This window comes from Ylistrum balloti, unplaced genomic scaffold (genome assembly GCF_031769215.1).
Source record: "Ylistrum balloti isolate Yb309-2 unplaced genomic scaffold, AGI_CSIRO_Ybal_v1 Utg370882, whole genome shotgun sequence".
In the NCBI taxonomy this organism is placed as follows: Eukaryota; Metazoa; Mollusca; class Bivalvia; order Pectinida; family Pectinidae; genus Ylistrum; species Ylistrum balloti.
In genome coordinates, this window is record NW_026782502.1 from 1110537 (window position 1) to 1131995 (window position 21459).

At 33.8% G+C, this 21459-nt stretch overlaps 1 protein-coding gene across 1 annotated transcript in view; it reads right to left on the reverse strand.

Annotated features, from left to right (window-relative positions):
• Positions 1-21459, reverse strand: part of LOC132559240 (titin-like) — a 90821-nt gene that overhangs the window by 28842 nt on the left and 40520 nt on the right. The window contains exons 2-9 of the mRNA XM_060223857.1: positions 20104-20174; positions 16585-16763; positions 14776-14908; positions 13553-13624; positions 9253-9366; positions 7783-7911; positions 6317-6835; positions 3067-3219 (exon numbers count right to left, since the gene is read on the reverse strand). Of these exons, the coding sequence (XP_060079840.1) occupies positions 3067-3219; positions 6317-6835; positions 7783-7911; positions 9253-9366; positions 13553-13624; positions 14776-14908; positions 16585-16763; positions 20104-20174 (1370 nt within the window). The remainder of the gene's footprint in view (positions 1-3066; positions 3220-6316; positions 6836-7782; positions 7912-9252; positions 9367-13552; positions 13625-14775; positions 14909-16584; positions 16764-20103; positions 20175-21459) is intronic.

Consider the following 21459-nt stretch of genomic DNA (forward strand, 5'->3'; position numbering starts at 1 on the left):
CGATGGAAAAAGTGCATATCTATCCCGTTGCTTATGGATATTGGTTGTTACGGAAACATAATTGACAGACAATGGGGGATATTAGATTGTGCCAATAATATACACGGAAATCCAATTACATCTGATTGTATATCTGTTCATATGAAGCAATCTGGTACAAAAAAATAAATACGTATGTCTGCTTTACTTGCCAACACTGCCAAAATAACTGTCAGATTAGATCCGATCTGGGATTATCAACATCCGAGACGAACTAACGTCCCCATTATTGTTGTATTAGAGACAAATGGCCTACAATAACATGATTACAAATTAGACGACAAGGGGTTTAACTTTCTCTGTAAATGGTATTTTATATTCTCATGGATAAATTGATTGGTTGTAAAACTGTCTGTTAAAATAGTGAGCTTTGACAGAGCAACACGTGAAGCTACACTTACAAATAAAAGACCACCTCTTCGTAAAAACCACCATGCTGCACAGACCACTCCATTTAAGTAACACATATAAAGTGTATTCTAATGTAAAACATCTAATTCTGTCTTCAATGCTTTTATATCATATTCCTGCCCTTGGGCTTATTTTGAAATTTGAGACATGAAAAACTGTATTTTGACAAACTAAAAAATGTCCACGACATGAATACCCCGACTCCCTGGAGGATTTAAGTATCATTGTTTGATGAAGTCACAGATGTTGTCAATATGACCTTTGACCCTTTAAATTACACCAATGACCACCACAAAGATAAGGAATAGAACCATTAACCAGATGTGTTGACAGATTCTCAACAAATGACTTTGCTTCAGAACGGACATGACAAACAGACATGTTAAACTACAGGCATTTTAATGGCTAGTATATAGAAAGGGGTAGATCATAACACAGGATTGCTTCGCTGAAATAATACTGATTTAAAATCGGGGTAGCGCGTAGGAAAATAGTATTTTTTAGGGTGTAATTCTATTGTTCATTGATCACAAGAAAACTTTTCATCAACCATCAATGGAAATTGATAAGACAGAATTAATGATAACAATATACTTAAAGTTTGCCTTGAATTTGACAAAAGATATACAAACAAAATTTCAAAATCATATCAAATCCCTGTAAAATAAATATTAATTGCTGTAATGGGGAAAATAGTTTTAGCAGCAAATATTGTTCAGGATGTTTCTGAAAATAAAATTTCATGACTGAATATCATAATTTACAAGCTGAAAGAAAAATATTGACATCACTAACATCATAAAAATGACAGCTTTCAGATCAATATATTGTGTATTAAATCAATTCTATAATGTATAACCATCAACAAGTCTGATTAGATAAATAATGAGTCCTGCTATCAAATCAAATTTCCCACAAAATGGTTTAATTTCATTTCAGCTTGTACTTCCAAAAATGTTTCAGTCACAGAACATTAAGGAATATTTTATCACCATTTTTTATTAAACTGAAATTTCAAAATAACTCAATTAGAAAAATGTTTATTAGGATACATGTAATAAAAGAAAAAAAAAAAAACACCAAACATATTGCATGCTTTTTAAAAAAACAAACAAAATTTTAGTTCTCACAAAAAAAAAATCATAGCTGCTACATAAATGTCTAAAGAAAAACATGCAAAATGTTATCAACACTCATTCTGACTTAATCCTGGGATTATTTACAGTTATTTGTTTGGGATGAATGTATTTTCTTGCGACGTGTTATGGGTGTGAACAACTGAAATGTAAAATCTGTAAATAACATCCAACATTACTTCAAGTTGGAAACAGAAAGGCAGAACAGCACTTTCTTTTTGTCAGGTTTCTTTCAGGAGACACTCACTACCACAATGAAATGTTAGTGTTACGAGGAATAGTTCTGAATCACTTTCCTACCAGAAGAACTCTCCATTTTGTGGGGAATATTTTCTCTCAATTCTTATAGAGACTTCGGGAATAATTAGCAAAACTGCAGTGATTTTGACACTAAATCAGACGGGACAAGGAACTAAAACAATATTTGTCAATTTGTGTTCGTAAATCAGAAACAGGGAATGACAAACTCCTAAAAATACCATTCTGTAATTAATTGAACCTTTTTTTTAATTTTGATGAATTTTACATCAAAACTTTTTTACTTATTGATCTACTTATTTTTATTTGTTTATTTACACATACCATGTAATATATTCAGGGGAAATAATAGATGTTTATAGAGAAGTGGCCAAAATTATAAAGTCTAAAGTTTTATGAGAAAAATGAACTAGTTCAATAAATCTCAATAAAATTGAACTCTTTCAACTTCAATAAAGGTCAGGGTAACACGGGAAGAATGACTCATGGTTCTTTTCATGAGGAGAAAACAGAAATGTGACGCTATTAAATCTGAGGTTAACACTAAGGCAGAGGGTGAAGGTCAGACAATCTGAGGTTAACACTAAGGACAGAGAATGAAGGTCAGACAAAGGTCACCTGAGACGAAGACTCTGCTCAAGAGTTTCAGAAGAATGCATGCATGGAAGAAATGGTTGTAGTGGTGGGAGACACACAGTTTACCGGATTAGTCTGAATCTTTAACTATTCTTGACTAATGGATTAACACTTCAAAGCATGCTGACTAAACTCAAATCAGAGACATAGGTTAGTCTTACTTAATAGGCTAACAGTAACACGTCCAGTCATTCAAATTTTATACATTTTCACAAAGCTTTAGTGTTTTCAAATCTATTTATTTTCCTTTTTTGTTTATATTACGTTTTAAACTCATCCTCCAGAATGTAGTCCTGATTACATCAATTTTCCCCAAAATTCAGAGGCAATTTTTTGCTGTAAATATCAGTATTTCCATTTTTTACTCATATTTCTCAAAATACTTCAATTTGGAATCAAATGGTTGATGAAAAAATTCTTGGCATTCATGTATTAATTTTCTTAGTTTTTGGGAGAAATTGAAGCCGTGTTTTTTAAGAATCGACAATATGCTAGTATTCATAACGTAAAATTAGTTTTTAGGGAAAGAAAACTACGCTGTAAAACAGTAACATGCAAGAACAAATTTATCCAAAAATATTCAAACCTGTTGTCCCTTTACGTCTTTACGGGTTTTATACCCCTTAAATCCTGCTTGAATTTTTGTAGCAGCTTTAACGACCTCAGGGTCATCTAAATCAATGTCTACTTTTTCTGGGTCTGTTTTCTCCGTCTCGGATGTTGGCGCGTCTTGGCTAGGCTGTAAAAAGTTGATACAGAATTACGATTACACCTATGACGTTTGAATTAGATATGCCTACAGTGGTATAGATCTTTGCTAACCCTAAAGGCACTTCCTAATTTTGTGTTTAAGTAAACTGCAGTTTTTGTTCAAGAAGAACGATGTTGGCCGAATTAAAACTAGGCATTCAATAGTAGTTACCAAGACAACTTAAAATATTCTGGTTTAAATGTCAAATAAAGATTAAATCAAATGCCAGGAGATATTTATCATACTGATGTATGATTTGATATTGTAATAATGACTTACAAGTAGAAAAGGCATTTCAATACCAATTTATAGTTAGAAAGTAGAGCGAAATTATGAACCAACATACAGCTGTCTTTTCCTTCTTGGACACGTCAGAGATGTTAAGTGTCATTTTTAGGAATAAAAGATTATTTTATTGAAAATTTATCAAGAATATAGTGTTGTGTGAACTTTTAAAATAAAAAAAGTGTATGTTTCAAAAATTATTTTTCTATTCTAATATTTGAACAAACTGATTTTTTTTCTCATTTTTTCTTTTGTGGTCATGCAAATGAGCAAACAGTGATTGTCAAAACCTTAATTCATACTTTGGTTTTTGTTATGGCAGTCGTGTATTTGTGATTTAAAACAATAACATGGCCAGATATACTGTAGAGTATTATATATTTTCATAGTGAGAAGCACCACAAACTTAATATTAAATACCTCCACCCTCCAATAAACCACAATAAAAACTGTGTACACTGGTCACCGCATTTACAAATCAACCAGTGCAAATAACATATTGAAAATGAATTACAAAATAAATATACATATTATTAACAAAAATCCAAAATTAATTCAGCTATTTGCAAATCCTGGAAAAAACATCTGATTAATTTTACACAAGGTTTTCTATTGTTTTCTTATTCTATTCCTGATTAAAAGATTGCTGAACGCCGAGGTGATACAATGTATATACAGCAACACTTCTGAAAAAAGAGTGCATGATTGCCAGCAAATGAATTATCTTATACTAAACTTCATTGTCGTTACTCCAGGGGTAACGATCACTTTCGCTCTCTGCACCTCTAGAACATGTCATGGCGAAATTGAAGGCACAAGCAAAGTTATTTGCTTAATTCTAGGAGAAAAAAACTAACCAATCACAGGCTGATACACTCTTTTCGAAGATTACAAAGGATCGACACCCAATTACATTATACTGCTATGACCTCGACATTTGTTTAATATGCATCAAAGAATCAAACTAGTATTTTCGTCTTGCCCACAAGGTGTCGCATATGGAACCTTCAATTTTGCCATGACACGTTCCAGGGGTGCAGACAGTGAACGTGATCATAATCCCAGGAGTATTGCAGATCACTTAACTTGTACACTGTAACCATTCAATGATTGATATCAAGAGATGCCAGCAAATATAACAACATTGTACAAAAGATATACAGTTAAATGACACAATTCAATACAATAACAAGACATATGTACAATTAAATTTTAATTCGTTGTTTAGAAAATAAATTTAACAAATTTACAAAATATCAAAAAGTAGAGATGTTGTTAGTAGTAATGCTGCTATATCACACACATTTAGTACAGAATGTTTACAACTGGTACAAGCAGGGTTGATTATTTGTTTTCAGTGTCATGTAGAATTTAATGTAAATGAGCACAAAAGATATATGATAGGAAGCTGTGTTGTTATGTTAATCACTTCATTATGTTGTATGTATAATAAATATGTTTCTAAAGGATAATCCTTTACATTCATTAATTTTTTTTAATGAAGAAAAAAATCATTGAAGAAAATAGCAAAACTTTTCTGGCATCTAGCAACTAGGTTACCTAATAGTACTTTGTTTCTTGTCTTTGACTTTTTTCCATTTATAATAGTACTGTTAAATATCCAGATCTGCTCCAGTCTTTATCTTACATTACATTACCTGGGTATGTATCAGAGCACCAGCACCAATCATGGGGAATTATAGGGGGAAAAAAAAAAAATTTGCAAATTTTGTTCTTGATCTGATCAATAAAAAGAAAGAATGAAGGAACATATAGGTGTTTCTCCACCAGAAAAAATAAATTCTACTTGTAGATTTCTACAGTAGCAACACACCTATTTTCTATATATATGTATATACACACTACGTCTTCCTGAAATAAGTATAGAGTTATTACCGACAACTTGGTATGTTATTATATAGTTATGTATATGTCTATTAAATACAAGAAAGGTTGATTCAAGGAAAATAGCAAGAGAGTTTGTTTTGTCAAGGTGCATTCTATGACAATAGAATTTTCCAATGATCAAGGTCAGAGCTGAGTTAGACCCATCCACTTGCTAAAATGATTTTGCAGAGGGAAAGGCGAGAAAATATCATCTAATTTGGCAGTGAAATATTAATTACTTCCATTTAAATATTTTCACCCTCTGGGCTAAAAAAAAAAAAAAATACTAGATAAAACCCAAATTAACAATAATATTTATTACATATAAGTACAGGTCAGAAACATTTACATAAATAAGATAAATTCAAGACAAAATAAGATGTTTGTAAAATTATAAAATATGTAAATAACATACTTTATAACATTAAACAAAACATGATCAATGAGAACATGATGGCAAATTATATTTACGAAGATTTCACTACAAAATTATGTGTGATACAGGACTTAAAATGAGATTTGGAAAACTATGTGGACAAATTAATTGTTCTCAAAAAATAGAATGGTGTGTTTCCTTAACAAAGCCGTTGCTATGCTATCTGATCAACTTTAGACACTCTCAATATACTGAGAAAAAAATAATATTGACATAAAAAATTTCCAGTTTTATTGAACAAATACAAAAATTAAAATGTTTATTGAATGAAAGAAATAGTTAAAAAAAATAAAAAAAAAACACCAGAATAATTATGTACCTGAGATTTTGAAAACCTAATGTCTAGTATGCACCCTGAAAAAACAATGAGCAACCCCAGAGTACTGGAGATATAGTTAAAACAGATTGGTGGTCTATGTTTTCTTTTGGACAGAGAGCAATAGAATATCTAACTAGTTAACTCTACAATTGTGTCACCTGTTGATTTTGCTCTTCAGTCTGTGTCGAAGGACTTTCCTCAACTTTTTCCTCTGATTTTTCATCTGTTGTTTTTTCAGCCGGAGTATCTGATACAGTTTCCTCTAATTTTTCTTCCGACTGAACTTGATTTACAGTTTCCTGAGCAATTTCTTGTGATGTTTGTTCTAACTGATGTTCAGCATTTTCCTCTGGCTCAGCCTCTGTTTTTTTATTAGAGGCTGATTCTTCTTCTGAAACTTCATCAGTTTTCTGTTCAGAAACTTCATCAGTTTTCTGTTCTGAAATTTCATCAGTTTTTTGTTCAGAAACTTCATCAGTTTTCTGTTCAGAAACTTCATCAGTTTTCTGTTCAGAAACTTCACCTGATTCTTCTTTAGAATCTGAAGTTTCCTGTTCAACTTCATCAGTTTTTTGTTCAGGAATTTCATCAATTTTAGTTTCATCAGATTTTTCCCCAGTTACCTCCCCTGTATCAGATACTCCAGCATCTTCTCCACCAGATGTCTCTCTCGTTTCCTGTGGTTTATTGAATTGCAAGTTTATATATAAGTTATTGGGTTGTTCAGATATGGGGTATTTTTCCCTATATATTACTAATAAACCTCTGTTATTATCATCTAGATACCTTATTAACCTCTGTTATTAACATCTAGATACCTTATTAACCTCTGTTATTATCATCTAGATACCCTATAAACCTCTGTTATTATCATCTAGATACCCGATCTGTAATCATTACAAATATCAAGAAACACTGATGATTGCCTTCTGGTACAAAAAATGTAAAGCTTTAACTACCGAAAACATAACAACCTATCTGATAATTCAGATATAAATAAAAATCATTCTTAAAGAGGAAATTTCAACCGTCTTCAGTCAAAATAAAACATAAATTCTGAATATATGTGTAAGTTATGAGATATCTTGACTGTTGTGATTTACTGTCATCAATACACTGTCAATGTGTAACTGTTGTGACTAAGAGGCTAAAATCACTAAAATTGTTGAAATATAGAAATATAATTTTTTTATTTAAAAAAACATAATTTACAACTATTTTTTTTTTTTAACTTTATAAACTTATTCTGTATATATACAGTGTGTATGCACATGTTTTTGGTATCAAGAGTGGTATTTCATCTTTATTTTCTTCACCTTGTATATTGAAACTGGGATTACAGTTTACTTACAGCATAAAGAAGAATTCTTGATAATCTGAGGCACATGTTTTAGATTTCATCAATTAGGGAGGTTTTGTATTTGTGCCTCATTCAGAGGTAATGGGAAACACTGCCTTATTTGAATTTTATCAGAATTGCTTGTGAATTACAATTTAAAGTATATTGCAGTCTGAGTCTAGGTCCTTATCCCTTTCACTAATGACCAATAATAAAAAAGAAATGACTTTGTATGAAGCAATTTCAAGACTGGTACAATAACACTGATGGTACTAGAGGTCTTACCTTCATTTCTTTTCTTGCTTTGTGACCGCGGAATCCTGCCTGAATCTTAGTTGCTGCTTTTTCCACATCAGGATCCTCAAGGTTAATATCAATTTCTTCTTTTTTCTCCTCAGTGGTCTCTTGTGCTTCCTAGAAAAGACAAGAACCTTGATCTCATTCTACATCAATCATTGGTACAAGTCATCCTTCCTACCCAGTAAATGGTACTCTTTCATCTTTCTGTTTCTAAAATTTCTTAACACGTGAAGTGATCATGAAATTTTTTGTATACATATAAGCTTTTATCTATAATGTGGTGACCTTGGACATAATAAATCTTAACCAGTAACATGTAATCAAACTTATTCACACCATCAACAAGACGATGTGAAGCTTTGGTGTAAATACAAACTTAATCTGGACCATTTTGTAGTAAATTGAAACTTTTAATTCAAATGTGGCCTTCTGATAACCTTTGACCTTCGAAAATTAATGAGGTTTTCGTTTGCCACCACCGATTAAAATTGTGCACCGTATCGTTTCCCAAAACAAGGAGCCACTGAGTGTGGCATTATATCCCCCACACTCAGCTGTTGGTGTAATACATGATATCTATATATACCTATGTATAACGATATAACAATTTGTGACATCACCCAATTATGTATCGCTACGATCACCTCAAGTCCTAATACAGTAAAAGCACTAGCACAAAATGCAATGTTTTCTTTAATTATCAATTCAATTTCCTTGCATTTCAACATTATATATATATCTTATACATCAACCTTATAGTTTATATCTTGATGTAGATCCTGTGTGTTTGACTGTTAATATTTGAATAGAGAGCTCAGTATTGTCCATGAACAAATTTATGCAACACTCTATAAGCCCTGGAGTAATACTAGAAGTCACAAAAAAAATTGAAAAAATTGATGGTAACAGAAAAAATTTTAAAAATGATATGTCGTCTATAGCAAAAGGCACAACTAGGGCACTAATCTAATAAATACAGAAAGCTTTGTAGAATTGAATCAAACGGTTTTGAAGTTGTAGCCAGGAAAGAAAAGTAAACACTAATTTGGTGATTTTGGGCAATGTTTCCATGGTAACACAAATAATCTAAAAAAAATTAAATGTCATCCATAGCAAAAGGCACAATTCAGGCTTTAACCTAATATATACAGAAAGTTTTGTGAAGGTTTAGTGGAATGGTTTTGAAGTTATAGCCTGGAAAAAACTCTCGGATGGTTGGACGAATGTACACACGCATTAACACATAGATGGACAGAGCCAAAATTAATATCTCCTGCAAACGTGTTTTGCAGGGAAAAAATAATTTTCATGTTGTGCACCATAATGTTTACAATAACAAGTTTTTTGATGCATGCATAGTTAGTTCCATGTTATAGATGTAAATAAGTATTATTTAATCAATAATCATAAAATCCCAAACATTCAAAGTGATATGAACTTTGAACTCTGACCTACCTTTCTGGCCTTGACTTCCTGTCTGACCTTATGACCTCTGAATCCAGCCTGTATTTTAGTAGCCGCATCATTAGCATTTGGGTCACGTTCTAAATCAGCGTGATCGTCTTTAGCCTTAATTAATCAATAAACAACACAACAAACTAAAGCAAACCAAATCATGCAGAATCAGTGGCAACAAGTTAGTGGCAATAAACACTCGTGGCAGCAGTAACAAACAACAAAAACACTAGCAACAGTAACTATTGGCAACAACAATATTTGTAGCTCGCCAGCCTCTTATAACTACTGTTATCTTTATAAAAATACATTGCTGTGGCAACAAAGACTTTCTAGCTACAGAAACAACTGTAAAATTAATTTGTAAATATTTTTTTTTAATTTTTAGTTTCTTTTTTCTTTATTTTTCTTCTCTTCTGAAGTCACTTAGTCTGAGCCCAATAGAAATAAATAAATCTACACTCTGTTAAGGACGAAAGGTATTGAGGTCATTAATTTTGGTGACAGCTGATGCTATTGGCAACAGAAAGACATATCAACTGTTTCCAAAATGACAATTTTTTTGGTGACGATGGCCTCTGCTAAGGAAGCACAATAAACAGAACTTTATGATACAAAATTGATTTCCACCATAACATGTTGTTATAGTGAGGCATCCAAAGCTACAAATAGTTACAAACAACATCAACTCCATGGCTATGTAAATATTGTCTTTTATGATTTTAATTTCATTTCCTATTATAAGTTTAACTTTGATTTTCACATTGGCAACATTTTAATATTGATCAGAATGTAAAGGTAACACTGGTAAAATACTAGTCGGTACAAAATACTTCTCGACTGGAGAGAACTTCTCTTTGTCTCAACTGAATGAGCATTAGACTAGTAAGCCAGAGGTCCTGGGTTTGAATCCTAGCGTAGGCATTAACCTTATAATGGCACATATGTAGGGACTCGAAAATTTTAACAGGCGTTACAGTGACCTCTTAAAATTTGAGGATGGTTTATTTCCTAGGGGTGGGGGGAGGGGGATGCAGGGGTGTGTAGGGGGTGTTGGTGGAACCCTGGTGATGTACTAACCACTACAATACACTGCTTGACTTGCGAGAATTTCTATTTATCTCCATCAGTTGAATTAAATTAGTAGACCACAGGTCCCGGGTTTGAATCTTAGTCAAGGCATTAAAATATATAATGACCTGCGTTACAGAAAAACAGGAAAAAATATCTGTTGTATGTATATAACATGACATGAATTGCATTTTTCTTGATATCTAAACTGTATAATTTTTTAAGTGTTATTTTCACACTGTACATGCTTTCCTAAGAGAGAAAGTTGGTTACAGAAAATTGTTAACCCCTGTAGGGTTAAACAAATACTACCAAAATATCTGACCAAATTCACTCGGAAGAACAAATGATTATCGTCTGTGAGTTTGTATCTAGTTACAGGGAACATATATCTTGAGGTAAGTTTCATGATGATGATATTAATTGATATCAGATACTTGATAACTAAGGGTTGTCATGGGAACGAAGTTTCAACTCTGGATACCTGCAATCTTGTTACCCATAGTAAAGTTATCATACAGAATCCAAAATTACAAAGATCATTGACTTATTTATAATGTTCAATAGAATGTTGGTTTTTTTTACTACTTAGTGAAATTTTAGTTTGAATGTAGGGCAGTTTGAAGGATTCTTTGTAACATTATAACAATTACTACAAAGAATTTTTTATGATCCCCTGAGACCAGTAAACACTGTTTTATGTTTATAGTGTTCCGAGTTGACGCCATTACAGATTAAACTTCAAACGGATCAGCTGAGAAAATTACACAACAATTTCCTATATCTTGATGAATGTCAGCTATTTGAAATTTCAAAAAAAAAAGAGAAATCAAATACTAAAGTAGAGAACAGTACAGTGAACTTTGATAAATGGAATTAAAAGTAAATATTACCACAGTATTATATTTTTGGTCGATCATTATTTCAATCTACATGATAAAATGCTCATTTATTCATTAAAATGTTTCTAACTTTACAACAGGGTGAACGGCTAATTTATCATTATAGTGAAGTATTGATCTTTTAAAAATAAATTTCGTTGATAATGGCATGAAGCATTGAATAATTGATCAGAAAATCTTCAATAATTCATGGTTGATAGCAGTTTTCATATTCATGTTCTACATCGTACTAAAGAGGCGTCCTTTTGATAGACAGATCAATAACAGGTCCCTCTACTACAGTCTACGATAGAAGATGTTACAAGCAATCCCATTGGTCAATCAGGATTTAGAGATAGTTATAAGAGACCCACACTTCTGGTTAAAGAACTATTTTTGGTCTCAGATGTCTTGAATATTCTTTGCTTCAGTGAAAAGTTGGTTTTTATTGAAGTTTTTGTTAAAAACCATGTTAACATATTCTGTAGTCTCAAACAAGAGGCCAATGGAGCCTGCATCACTCACCTGGTTTTACTTCAAACATCTATAATAACTCCTGTTTTTCCAAAAGATGACAATTTTGTAAAGCTTAAAACTAAATTTTGACAAAAACCAAAGATGTACCTCCATCTAAGCAGAAAAAAAGATTGATCTCCAACTCAATCTTGCTCCTATATCTAATATCCGGCTCTGTCCCTCTGCAGAATCTTGATTTATATAACACTGAGTCAACTACATCCACAAATATTTGAAACAAAATTATGTCAAATTTGATTTCAAAGATTACATCTATCTACCATATTGGGATATGCCCCTCAGCCCTCAGATGAGTGAGGAGACCTACTGTTTACAACATATTTAATTATTATGATTACAGAATGCTTTGGACTTTCAAGAACTTGAAAAAATTTTCCCTATTGGGGCTTATCCCTCAGGCACTTGGGTGCAAATTACCAACAAGTTATATAAAATTATTTCGTGTTAACTATAGCATGCTTCTGAACAAATATGGTTTAAACACTTGAAGCACTTTCATCCCAACAAAATAATGATTATTGCTTCCTATATGCCCCTACTGGGCCCCATCCTTTGACCCCCTGTGATGTCACAACAATTGCTTACACTAAATAAAGCTTCATTTTACCTAAGGATGCTTCAGACCAAAATAGGATAAAACATTAGCATTCCTACAAAGGAGGAAGATTAATATTAAAGATATTGCTTTATATATCCTTTTGGGCCCTGCCCCACAGGGAGGCATGACCAAACATTTACATAACCTGAGTTCCCCTCTTTCCTAACATAAGTTCTTTTGACCATATTCAGTTTAAGTACTTTCATCTGTACATAAGAGGGTTTTACAATTATTCCTCTATTTGCATGCCCCTCCTGCCCCAGGGGGCCCAGACCTACCACTTATATTAAACGAATCCTCTTCACCAAAGAATACTTCAGTCCAAATTTGGACAAGCTAGGATCTTTCTATTCCTATCCAACAGAAGAAGAGTGATTTCAAAGTATTTCCTTTTTTGGGGCCCAACTTCAGGTCCCACTGGCCAGGGCCAAGCATTCATGCAAAGATGAGTCTTTATCCCCTAAGGATGCTTCAGACAAATTTGGTAAAAATCTGCTTCGTCGTTCCCGACTAGTAGCGATTTGTAGAAAAAAGTATAGAGACAGATGATCGATGCTGTGCCGTGGTATTAAGCTCACCATTATATATAACAAGGTGATCTAGAAATTGATATTTCTTCCAGTTTAGAGAGCTACAATACCCTAATGTACTGTATTTATAATTGAAACTCTCACTGTCTTATCCCATTTATAATGATGACGCCAACCTCGCCCAATTAGCATGACAAGTCACCACTCAGGTGCATCAGTATCAAATGATAGGTAAGTATAAATATTACATTACCATTATATCATGTACCTTGCCACCAGGGATATTATTATCCTGGGCTAGTAAACCTACCGACAATATATACAACAGAATTACACTATCCTGTACACTATTACTGTAGTTATCAAGACTATTCGATATGACATTTTATGTACAATAAAGGAACTGGTGAAGGATAGGTATTTTTTTCACATCACAAATATAGAATCACAGACAAAATTGAGTCAAAGATAAAAGCCAAAATATTTGTTAATATCGATTTTACTAAGCACCAATACATTTTCCAAAAAAATTGGGGGACATATTCAAAACAGATCTATGAAATTCCAAATAAGTTCAGTTTGAATTTTTTCCATCAATTTTTTTCTGAATGACGACGAAATTTGCTTTGAATTAGGTTTGCTGCTTTCTCTACTTCAGGATCCTCAAGGTCTATGTCAATTACCTCTTCAGATTCTTGTTGTGTCACAGTTGTCTCCCCCTGATTTCCTTCTTCTGTTGTTTCTTCACTCTTACTCTATATTTTGAATTAGATATTTCTGAGATATATTTTCAGTTCTAGCAAAAATAATTAGATAAAAATGCTAACAAAATGTTGCCATTTAGAGGTATACATCATCATGCAAATGAGGATAGCAGTTCATGCAATGGATAAGACTATTGCAATGGATAAGACTATTTCATTACTTTGGATAAGATTATCTCCCTTAGTTTGGATATGATTATCTCCCTTACTTAGGATTAGATTATCTCCCTTAGTTAAGATTAGATTATCTCCCATACTGTTGATCAAATTATCTCCCTTACTTAAGTGGTTATTAAATGTTGCAACAATCTTATTCAGTAATGTGAATTAACATCAAGTAACTTTCACTTCTTAACAATGTGTTACAACTTGTATTGTCTTAAACATTTTTTTCTCAAACTAAAAACAGCTTTTTAATCAAATATTTAATAGTGTAGAGATCTACAGCAAATACAAAACAACACATTTAAAAGTTAAAAGGGAGAGATTACTCAAACATTTTTTTTTCACAGCCTTACAGCAAAGTTTTGTACAATGAAGAGATAGTGATGTCCAATAATTGAAAATTCAAATTTCATTTGGAATATAAGGGAGATAATCATTTGACATAATGATTTTTTGTGTCAAATTGCTGATTTGTGTAATGAAAATGTGAGATTGAAAGTGAAATATAAAGTGCAAAAGCATATCTTGCGTGTTAAACACCACAAACAACATCAGCCAAATCTAGTCAAACAAAAGCATTCTTCACGTTAGTTGCTGAAGCTTTCACTCCATGAAAACATTTTCTCAGGCAATGCCGAGACTTACCTTGCCAAACTGAAGACCATAATGTAAGTTCTCACTTCCAAGACTTAAATCATTCGAGGATCTGTACTTGATTATATAGAGTTCACTAAAACACAACCCACAACTGTTGTTTGAAGTCATTTAGTGACTTTATACCATCCCTTTTATAGATCTTACCTTTCACAGCTGAAGTTCACGCAAATCCGGTCAAAGGTCAGAATATGACCTTTAACCTCTAGTGTCTCTTTTTGGTTCTTGCTGTCAAGATCAAGCTGCGCTACTGTTAATGGTCAGAATAATTTGTTTCCTGACAAATCAATCAGTCTACGGTTCAGACATGGATTGCTACTTACCTTAGATTCCTTAACCTCTTTCCTTGCCTTGTAACCCTTGAATCCTGCCTGAATTTTGACAGCAGCAGCTGCAACTTCTGGGTCCTCCAGGTTGATGTCAACATCATCTGACTTAAGTCTTGCCTCAGTTTCTCTGTAATATGACAAAAAATATAATTTTCTTCTTCCTTTTATCAAATTTAATAAGAAACTATAAAATATTGCCTCCAACTTCCCCTCCCCAACCTATCCCCTACTCCAAGGCATATTGACACTGACTGATGAATTTGCAGAAGTTTTCAAAAGTGAACCTTAACCCTTTAACCTTGCCCTGTGAATATGAAAAATTGGGTGCAGAACTATCATAGTACAGTGGTTAAGATATGAATCAGATCAGAGATGTTCTATAGATGTGAAATCAGTTGATGAATTGGACACAAAGGACGAATACAACACCATTTGTATATCAATATTGCATGATTTCAAGAAGTCATCAAGTTGATGTGTGATATTCTGAAGAAATGCCAGTATTCAAATGAAGACAAAAAAGAGGAGAAAAGTAAAACTGTGTCTCGGTGATTATTCATGAGACTCCTTTCAATTAATTGCCAAGCTAGCTCATGCATAGCTATATGTATGAAATGATTCTTAGACACCTAGGTTAGTACAAAACATCAACAGAACCAAAAGATAGTACTGTACATCAACAGATAGCTAAGTTAGTACAGTACATCAACAGAAACCTGAGTTAGTACAGCACATCAACAGAAACCTCAGTTAGTACAGCACATCAACAGAACCCTAAGTTAGTACAGTACATCAACAGAACCCTGAGTTAGTACAGTACATCAACAGAACCCTAAGTTAGTACAGCACATCAACAGAACCCTAAGTTAGTACAGAACATCAACAGAACCCTGAGTTAGTACAGTTCATCAACATAAACCGGAGTTAGTACAGTACATCAACAGAACCATAAGTTAGTACAGTTCATCAACATAAACCGGAGTTAGTACAGTACATCAACAGAACCCTGAGTTAGTACAGTACATCAACAGAACCCTAAGTTAGTACAGCACATCAACAGAACCCTGAGTTAGTACAGTACATCAACATCAACCTGAGTTAGTACAGTACATCAACATAAACCGCAGTTAGTACAGTACATCAACAGAACCCTAAGTTAGTACAGTACATCAACAGAAACCTACTTTAGTACAGTACATCAATCTGATAACACCCCTACATTATATCACAGGTATTCAGATACTGGTAATAGAAACAAAGACTTACTTGACAATCATTTCCGATCTTGATGTGGACGTCAGCTCATTCAGACCTCTACTGATACACATTACTCCACCTAATTACTTAACATTATCCGCTAATAAAATGTGACCAGGAATAATTTGATCAGTCTATTCTCATTACCAGACTTGGCACTGACTCTGCCTTGAACACAGCCACAAGCACAAGACAGATAACACTTCATAAGAAATGAAAAACTGTATCTATATATACTTCAGTTCGTCCTGATGACCTTTGACCTCTAATAACCTTTCAACTCTGTTGTTACTTGTTTCTCTTGTTGATCTCTGACCTTGAAACTCAGCAGAACTTACTTCACATCATAAATATTTTGTTTGGTGACCTCTAACCTCTGACCTATGAACTCTGTGGAACTTACTTCAATTTGTCAACCTTCTGGGTGTCCTGATGACTTCTAACCTCTGACCTATAAACTCAGTGGAACTTACTTTATTGTGTAAATTCTCTGTCGGCGCTAGTGACCACTGACCACTAATGACCTATAAACTGTGTGGAACTTACTTCATTTCGTCAACCTTCTGTCTGTCCTGTTGACCTCTGACCCCAGCTTGGATTGTTGTGGCGGCATCCTCCTCTCGCATACCCTCCACTTCTTTTTTGGCAGAGTGTCGTCGATATTCTGTCTGGATCTTGAGGGCAGCATCTTGTTGCTGAGAATCCCCACTGTCTACACCTGGCGACTGCAACACAAATAGATCTCTATAAAACCGTCACTTTATTGTGGTATCAGTTCTGATTTCTGACTAAATTACATAATCTTTAATGCACTTTGCAGACTTTCTGGTCTCCTTTCTGATAACAAACCCTAATGGTACAGATATCATTGAATCTTACACCATTGATTTCCTGGATGTGTTACTATTACACCAGCAATGCCTAAAATTCTGGGTCTGTCTAAAATCTAAGTTCTACCATTTTTATCCTTCAATAAGACTATAGAGCTTATAAAGAAATTCTGGCTCAATGTCAGAGGGTGGGCTTATTACACGACAGAAAAATAGCATCAGTCTTATAAGGGGTAGGGGTAGAGGTGGGGGTTGAGGGAAAGACTTAATTTGTGAGAGAGGGTGCCTACTTGCAGTATATTATGGTACACTTGTGTAACCCTGGTAAAATACTAGACAGAAAATACCGCTCGGCTAAGGAGAACTTCTCTTTAGCTCGATTGGTGGAGTGTCAGATTAGTAACCAGGGGTCCTAGATTCGATTTCTGCCCAGGCATTGAAACAGATAAAGACCTCTGTTACAATTGTATAAAGGAATGGGTTGATTACACAGCATGGGTTTATTGTGTGGTAAATTTCAGTGGTTGATATATCATGAAAGATTTCATCATGTTTGAACAAGTTAATAGTTCACACTGTAACATGACTTGTCACTCGTTGTATACAGGTAACGTTTGTTTGCCTAGTTTTGGACTAGCCACAATGCTTTTAACACATTGTCTCCTTCTACTAGCTCATGGCTGTATCTCGCTGAAAAATTACTAGTATACACCACCTAACATAATCAATATCCCATACAACAGAAACTGACATATTCCAACAGGGGAAAAAATAATTGAAAAAATAAGGCTGGGACCTTCACTATCAGATAACCCATCAAACTGGCAGGCCATTCTTCTTTCACGGATCCCTACTTCAAAGTACAAACAAACACACCATTATGTGTAACTATAGGACTGATTGTCACTTCATCTTCCTGTTCAACGTTAAAAAAATAAAACATTAACTGCTTCTCAAAAACTCCCAAAAGGTTTTCATTCATATCTTTTCCTTTTAAGAAAAAAAGCATCTTATGAAGATGATAATTGTAATAGACAGTTGATCTTAAAGCTAAGATTCAAGGTGCATGTTTTGACATATTTGCCGGTGGTTTCTTAAGAAGCTGAGACACAAAGCAGTCTGTGCAATGTAGTTGTGTTACAAGACACTTAATTGCTCTAAATGGGACGGGCCTCCAGCATATTGTTCACTGAGGAAGAAACCGGTTACTACAAGGAGACCCAGACTCAAAATGATCCTGACCTTTCACAGAGTGATAAGCACAGCAAACAGAGTTTACAGCCAACGTTTCATCTTATAATCATTTGTTTGAAATTCGTACAATAATAGCGAACATGTTCTAACCAAAAGATACATTTTTCACTGTCATAAAGAAGAAAAATAAAAACACAAGCGATAGATCTCAATCACTTATCTACTTGACAACTAAATCACCAGCATGTCTACGGGCATTTAAGCAGACCTGACACTGTGCTTACTTGTTCAGAAAACACAAAGACTCTAGTAAAATATTCTAGTCTCTCGGGCGATCCTTATTAAAAATTTATAAAAAACGTTACTGAACATGTTGTGTCATTGTTGGACACCCACCAGTGTGATGAGTATATATGCAATGTACAGAACTCAGGGCACATCTAGTTATTTACCTGTGTGATGAGTAAATAGCAGTGTACAGAACTCAGGGCACAGCTAGTTATTTACCTGTGTGATGAGTATATATGTAGTGTACAGAACTCAGGGCACAGCTAGTTATTTACCTGTGTGATGAGTATATATGTAGTGTACAGAACTCAGGGCACAGCTAGTTATTTACCTGTGATGGGTAAATAGCAGTGTACAGAACTCAGGGCACAGCTAGTTATTTACCTGTGTGATGAGTATATATGTAGTGTACAGAACTCAGGGCACATCTAGTTATTTACCTGTGTAATGGGTAAATAGCAGTGTACAGAACTCAGGGCACATTTAGTTATTTACCTGTGTGATGGGTAAATAGCAGTGTACAGAACTCAGGGCACAGCTAGTTATTTACCTGTGTGATGGGTAAATATGTAGTGTATGTTTGATAATGGCGATAGTTGATAATACATATACAACCATCACCCCCTCCCCCTCCTCCCACACCCTTACCCCCCACCCCCCCACCCTGCCTTCCCACCTTACTAATCCCCCACCTCCACAACCACCCTTACCCCCCTACCTCCCCACCCTACCTTCCCACCCTACTAACCCCCACCTCCACCACCACCCTTCCCACACACACCCACACACACACACCAAAAAAGCCAAAAATAACCTCCTACCCCATACAACCAAGAAGATATAGTTTATTCATAATCTGTGCAATATGATTTCTGGTTTAAAAGTGACCAGATATCACTTTCTCAAGATAGGATACTGATTTCAAAAGGGTGTTAGAGGATGGATATTACATACAATGGTTATACTGAATGATCCACATGCATTACTGTACAATGACGAGGACTTAATAAACATGTGCATATGGACAACGTGCACAATACAAAAATATATAGACTGTAATTGTATGTATGCTGCTATATATAACGAACCTTATAAACATGTATCCCTCTACCCAATTTCTTTCTGTCAATTATTTCCCATCTTTGACATTCGATGAATCAATAATCTGTGGGAAGTTTGATCAGTCGAGCACAGACTCGAGTCCGATAAACTGTCAGGAGGCTAACCAACAGACATTGTTAATGACCGATCATTGTAGACGGGACCTTACAACATAAAACCAATAACACACCAGCATCTGATTGGTGAAGGTGGACAACACGACAAACTATCGTTATAAAGTTACTGACAACAGTCCATTAGTGAAGATTGTAGATATACATGTTTATAAACATGATCAACCTAACGAACCAGTGTTACTGTAGTCTATACACATGCTAGGAGATATTTGTCTCAAAAAACAGAAAAAAAAATGTCAGAAATTTAAAATCATATGTAAATATAACATAAATATAAGTTATTATGTTATAGTAAGGAGATATTCGTCTAAAAATTTTTTTAAAAATTGGCATAAAATAAAAATCATGTAGAATATGATTAATATTTAAAGCAATACTCTACAACACAGAGATAAGTAATTAAGTTTTGAAAATTTTTTAACCAAATTCAAATTTTCTTCACACTTTTTGAGTTTCATTAATTTTAAAGTTCTGTTTACAAGTCAATATTTTTGTTTCTATAAAAGAAGACTTACCCTGAAAGCATCGTTGTTGTAAAATCGATCCTCCATACGGGCTCCATGGACAGCAGGATCATGACCAGTCTCTGATCAACAGAAAAACGCATGTTACATTATTGTTACAAATATGGTATATTACCTTATTTCTGTGTGTTCAATATCAGTGATGTAAAACAAATCTTTAATTTTATCAAGACTTCTTTAAACTAAGGTTTTTATTTCATTCAATCTTATCAAAATTATTTATTTATAACAATAAACCTTGTTATCTTAAACTTGTATAACTCCAAGACCTTGTTTATATTTCAATGTTTTCCGTCGGATCCTGCCTAACTTTATGCAAAACACTCGAGGTCACTTTCAATCGAATGCTCAGTTATCTTGAAGTTTACCCATGGTCCTGCCGAGGCTTGACTGTTTTTTCAACAGAACTTTTATTTTCTCAATGGTTTATATTCATTTTTATTTCATTTTTTTCCCACTTCTATCTTTTTGTCATTTATTGTTCAAAGATGGTGAAAAATAAAAATCTTAACACTTGACTCTTTTTATGATTACATACTACATACTAATGTTGAAAACATTTGAAAATTTTATTGCCGAAAAGAAGACTACATGACTGACAAATGTCTGAGAGCTTTAACAGGTTTTCATACACAATGTCTGATTAACATAAAAAGTCTGTAGTCATTTCCATCAAAGCTACAAGTACATAAAAAAGGATCAGAAGAATAAAATATCGCCGTGATCAATGATAATATTTATTTTGTAATTCTTTTTGTCTAAGGCAATGCAATTATTTAATAGAAATTTTTTTTTACTTCCTTTATTTACTATATGTTCATATCACTTATGTCCAGCTTAACAAAAATCAGTCAATGGACCCAATGACAGAAAAAGCTGAGTATTTGAACACTAACAGATCTAATTGTTGTGGGTAAACAACTAATTGAGGAGGATGGTTATAAGGTAATGAAAAGCTGAAAGAAAAAAAATCAAACATTTCACACGATTGCCACTAAACATGATATGACGGCTGCAGGAGAATGTTCGTGAATGTCAGAGAGACGATCATGTCTGTTTAAATCAATACTTCAGAATTGAGCCTGTTGGACGAGACTGTTCTTTTCTACTAAAAGATAGATAGACACATGTGCTTGCCAAAAAATTCCTGAATATTTCCAACAAACCTATCAGGCACTTTGAAAAGCTCCTTCCCTGATACTACGGGTGATGAAGTAGAGTGTGATTCTAAGACATATACATTTTTAAGGACCGTAATTTCACATCCATCATACTATAAAACACTATGAGAGACAGACCTACGAACAACAGAACAACATGTGAATTTAAAATCTAGTTGTTGGAACA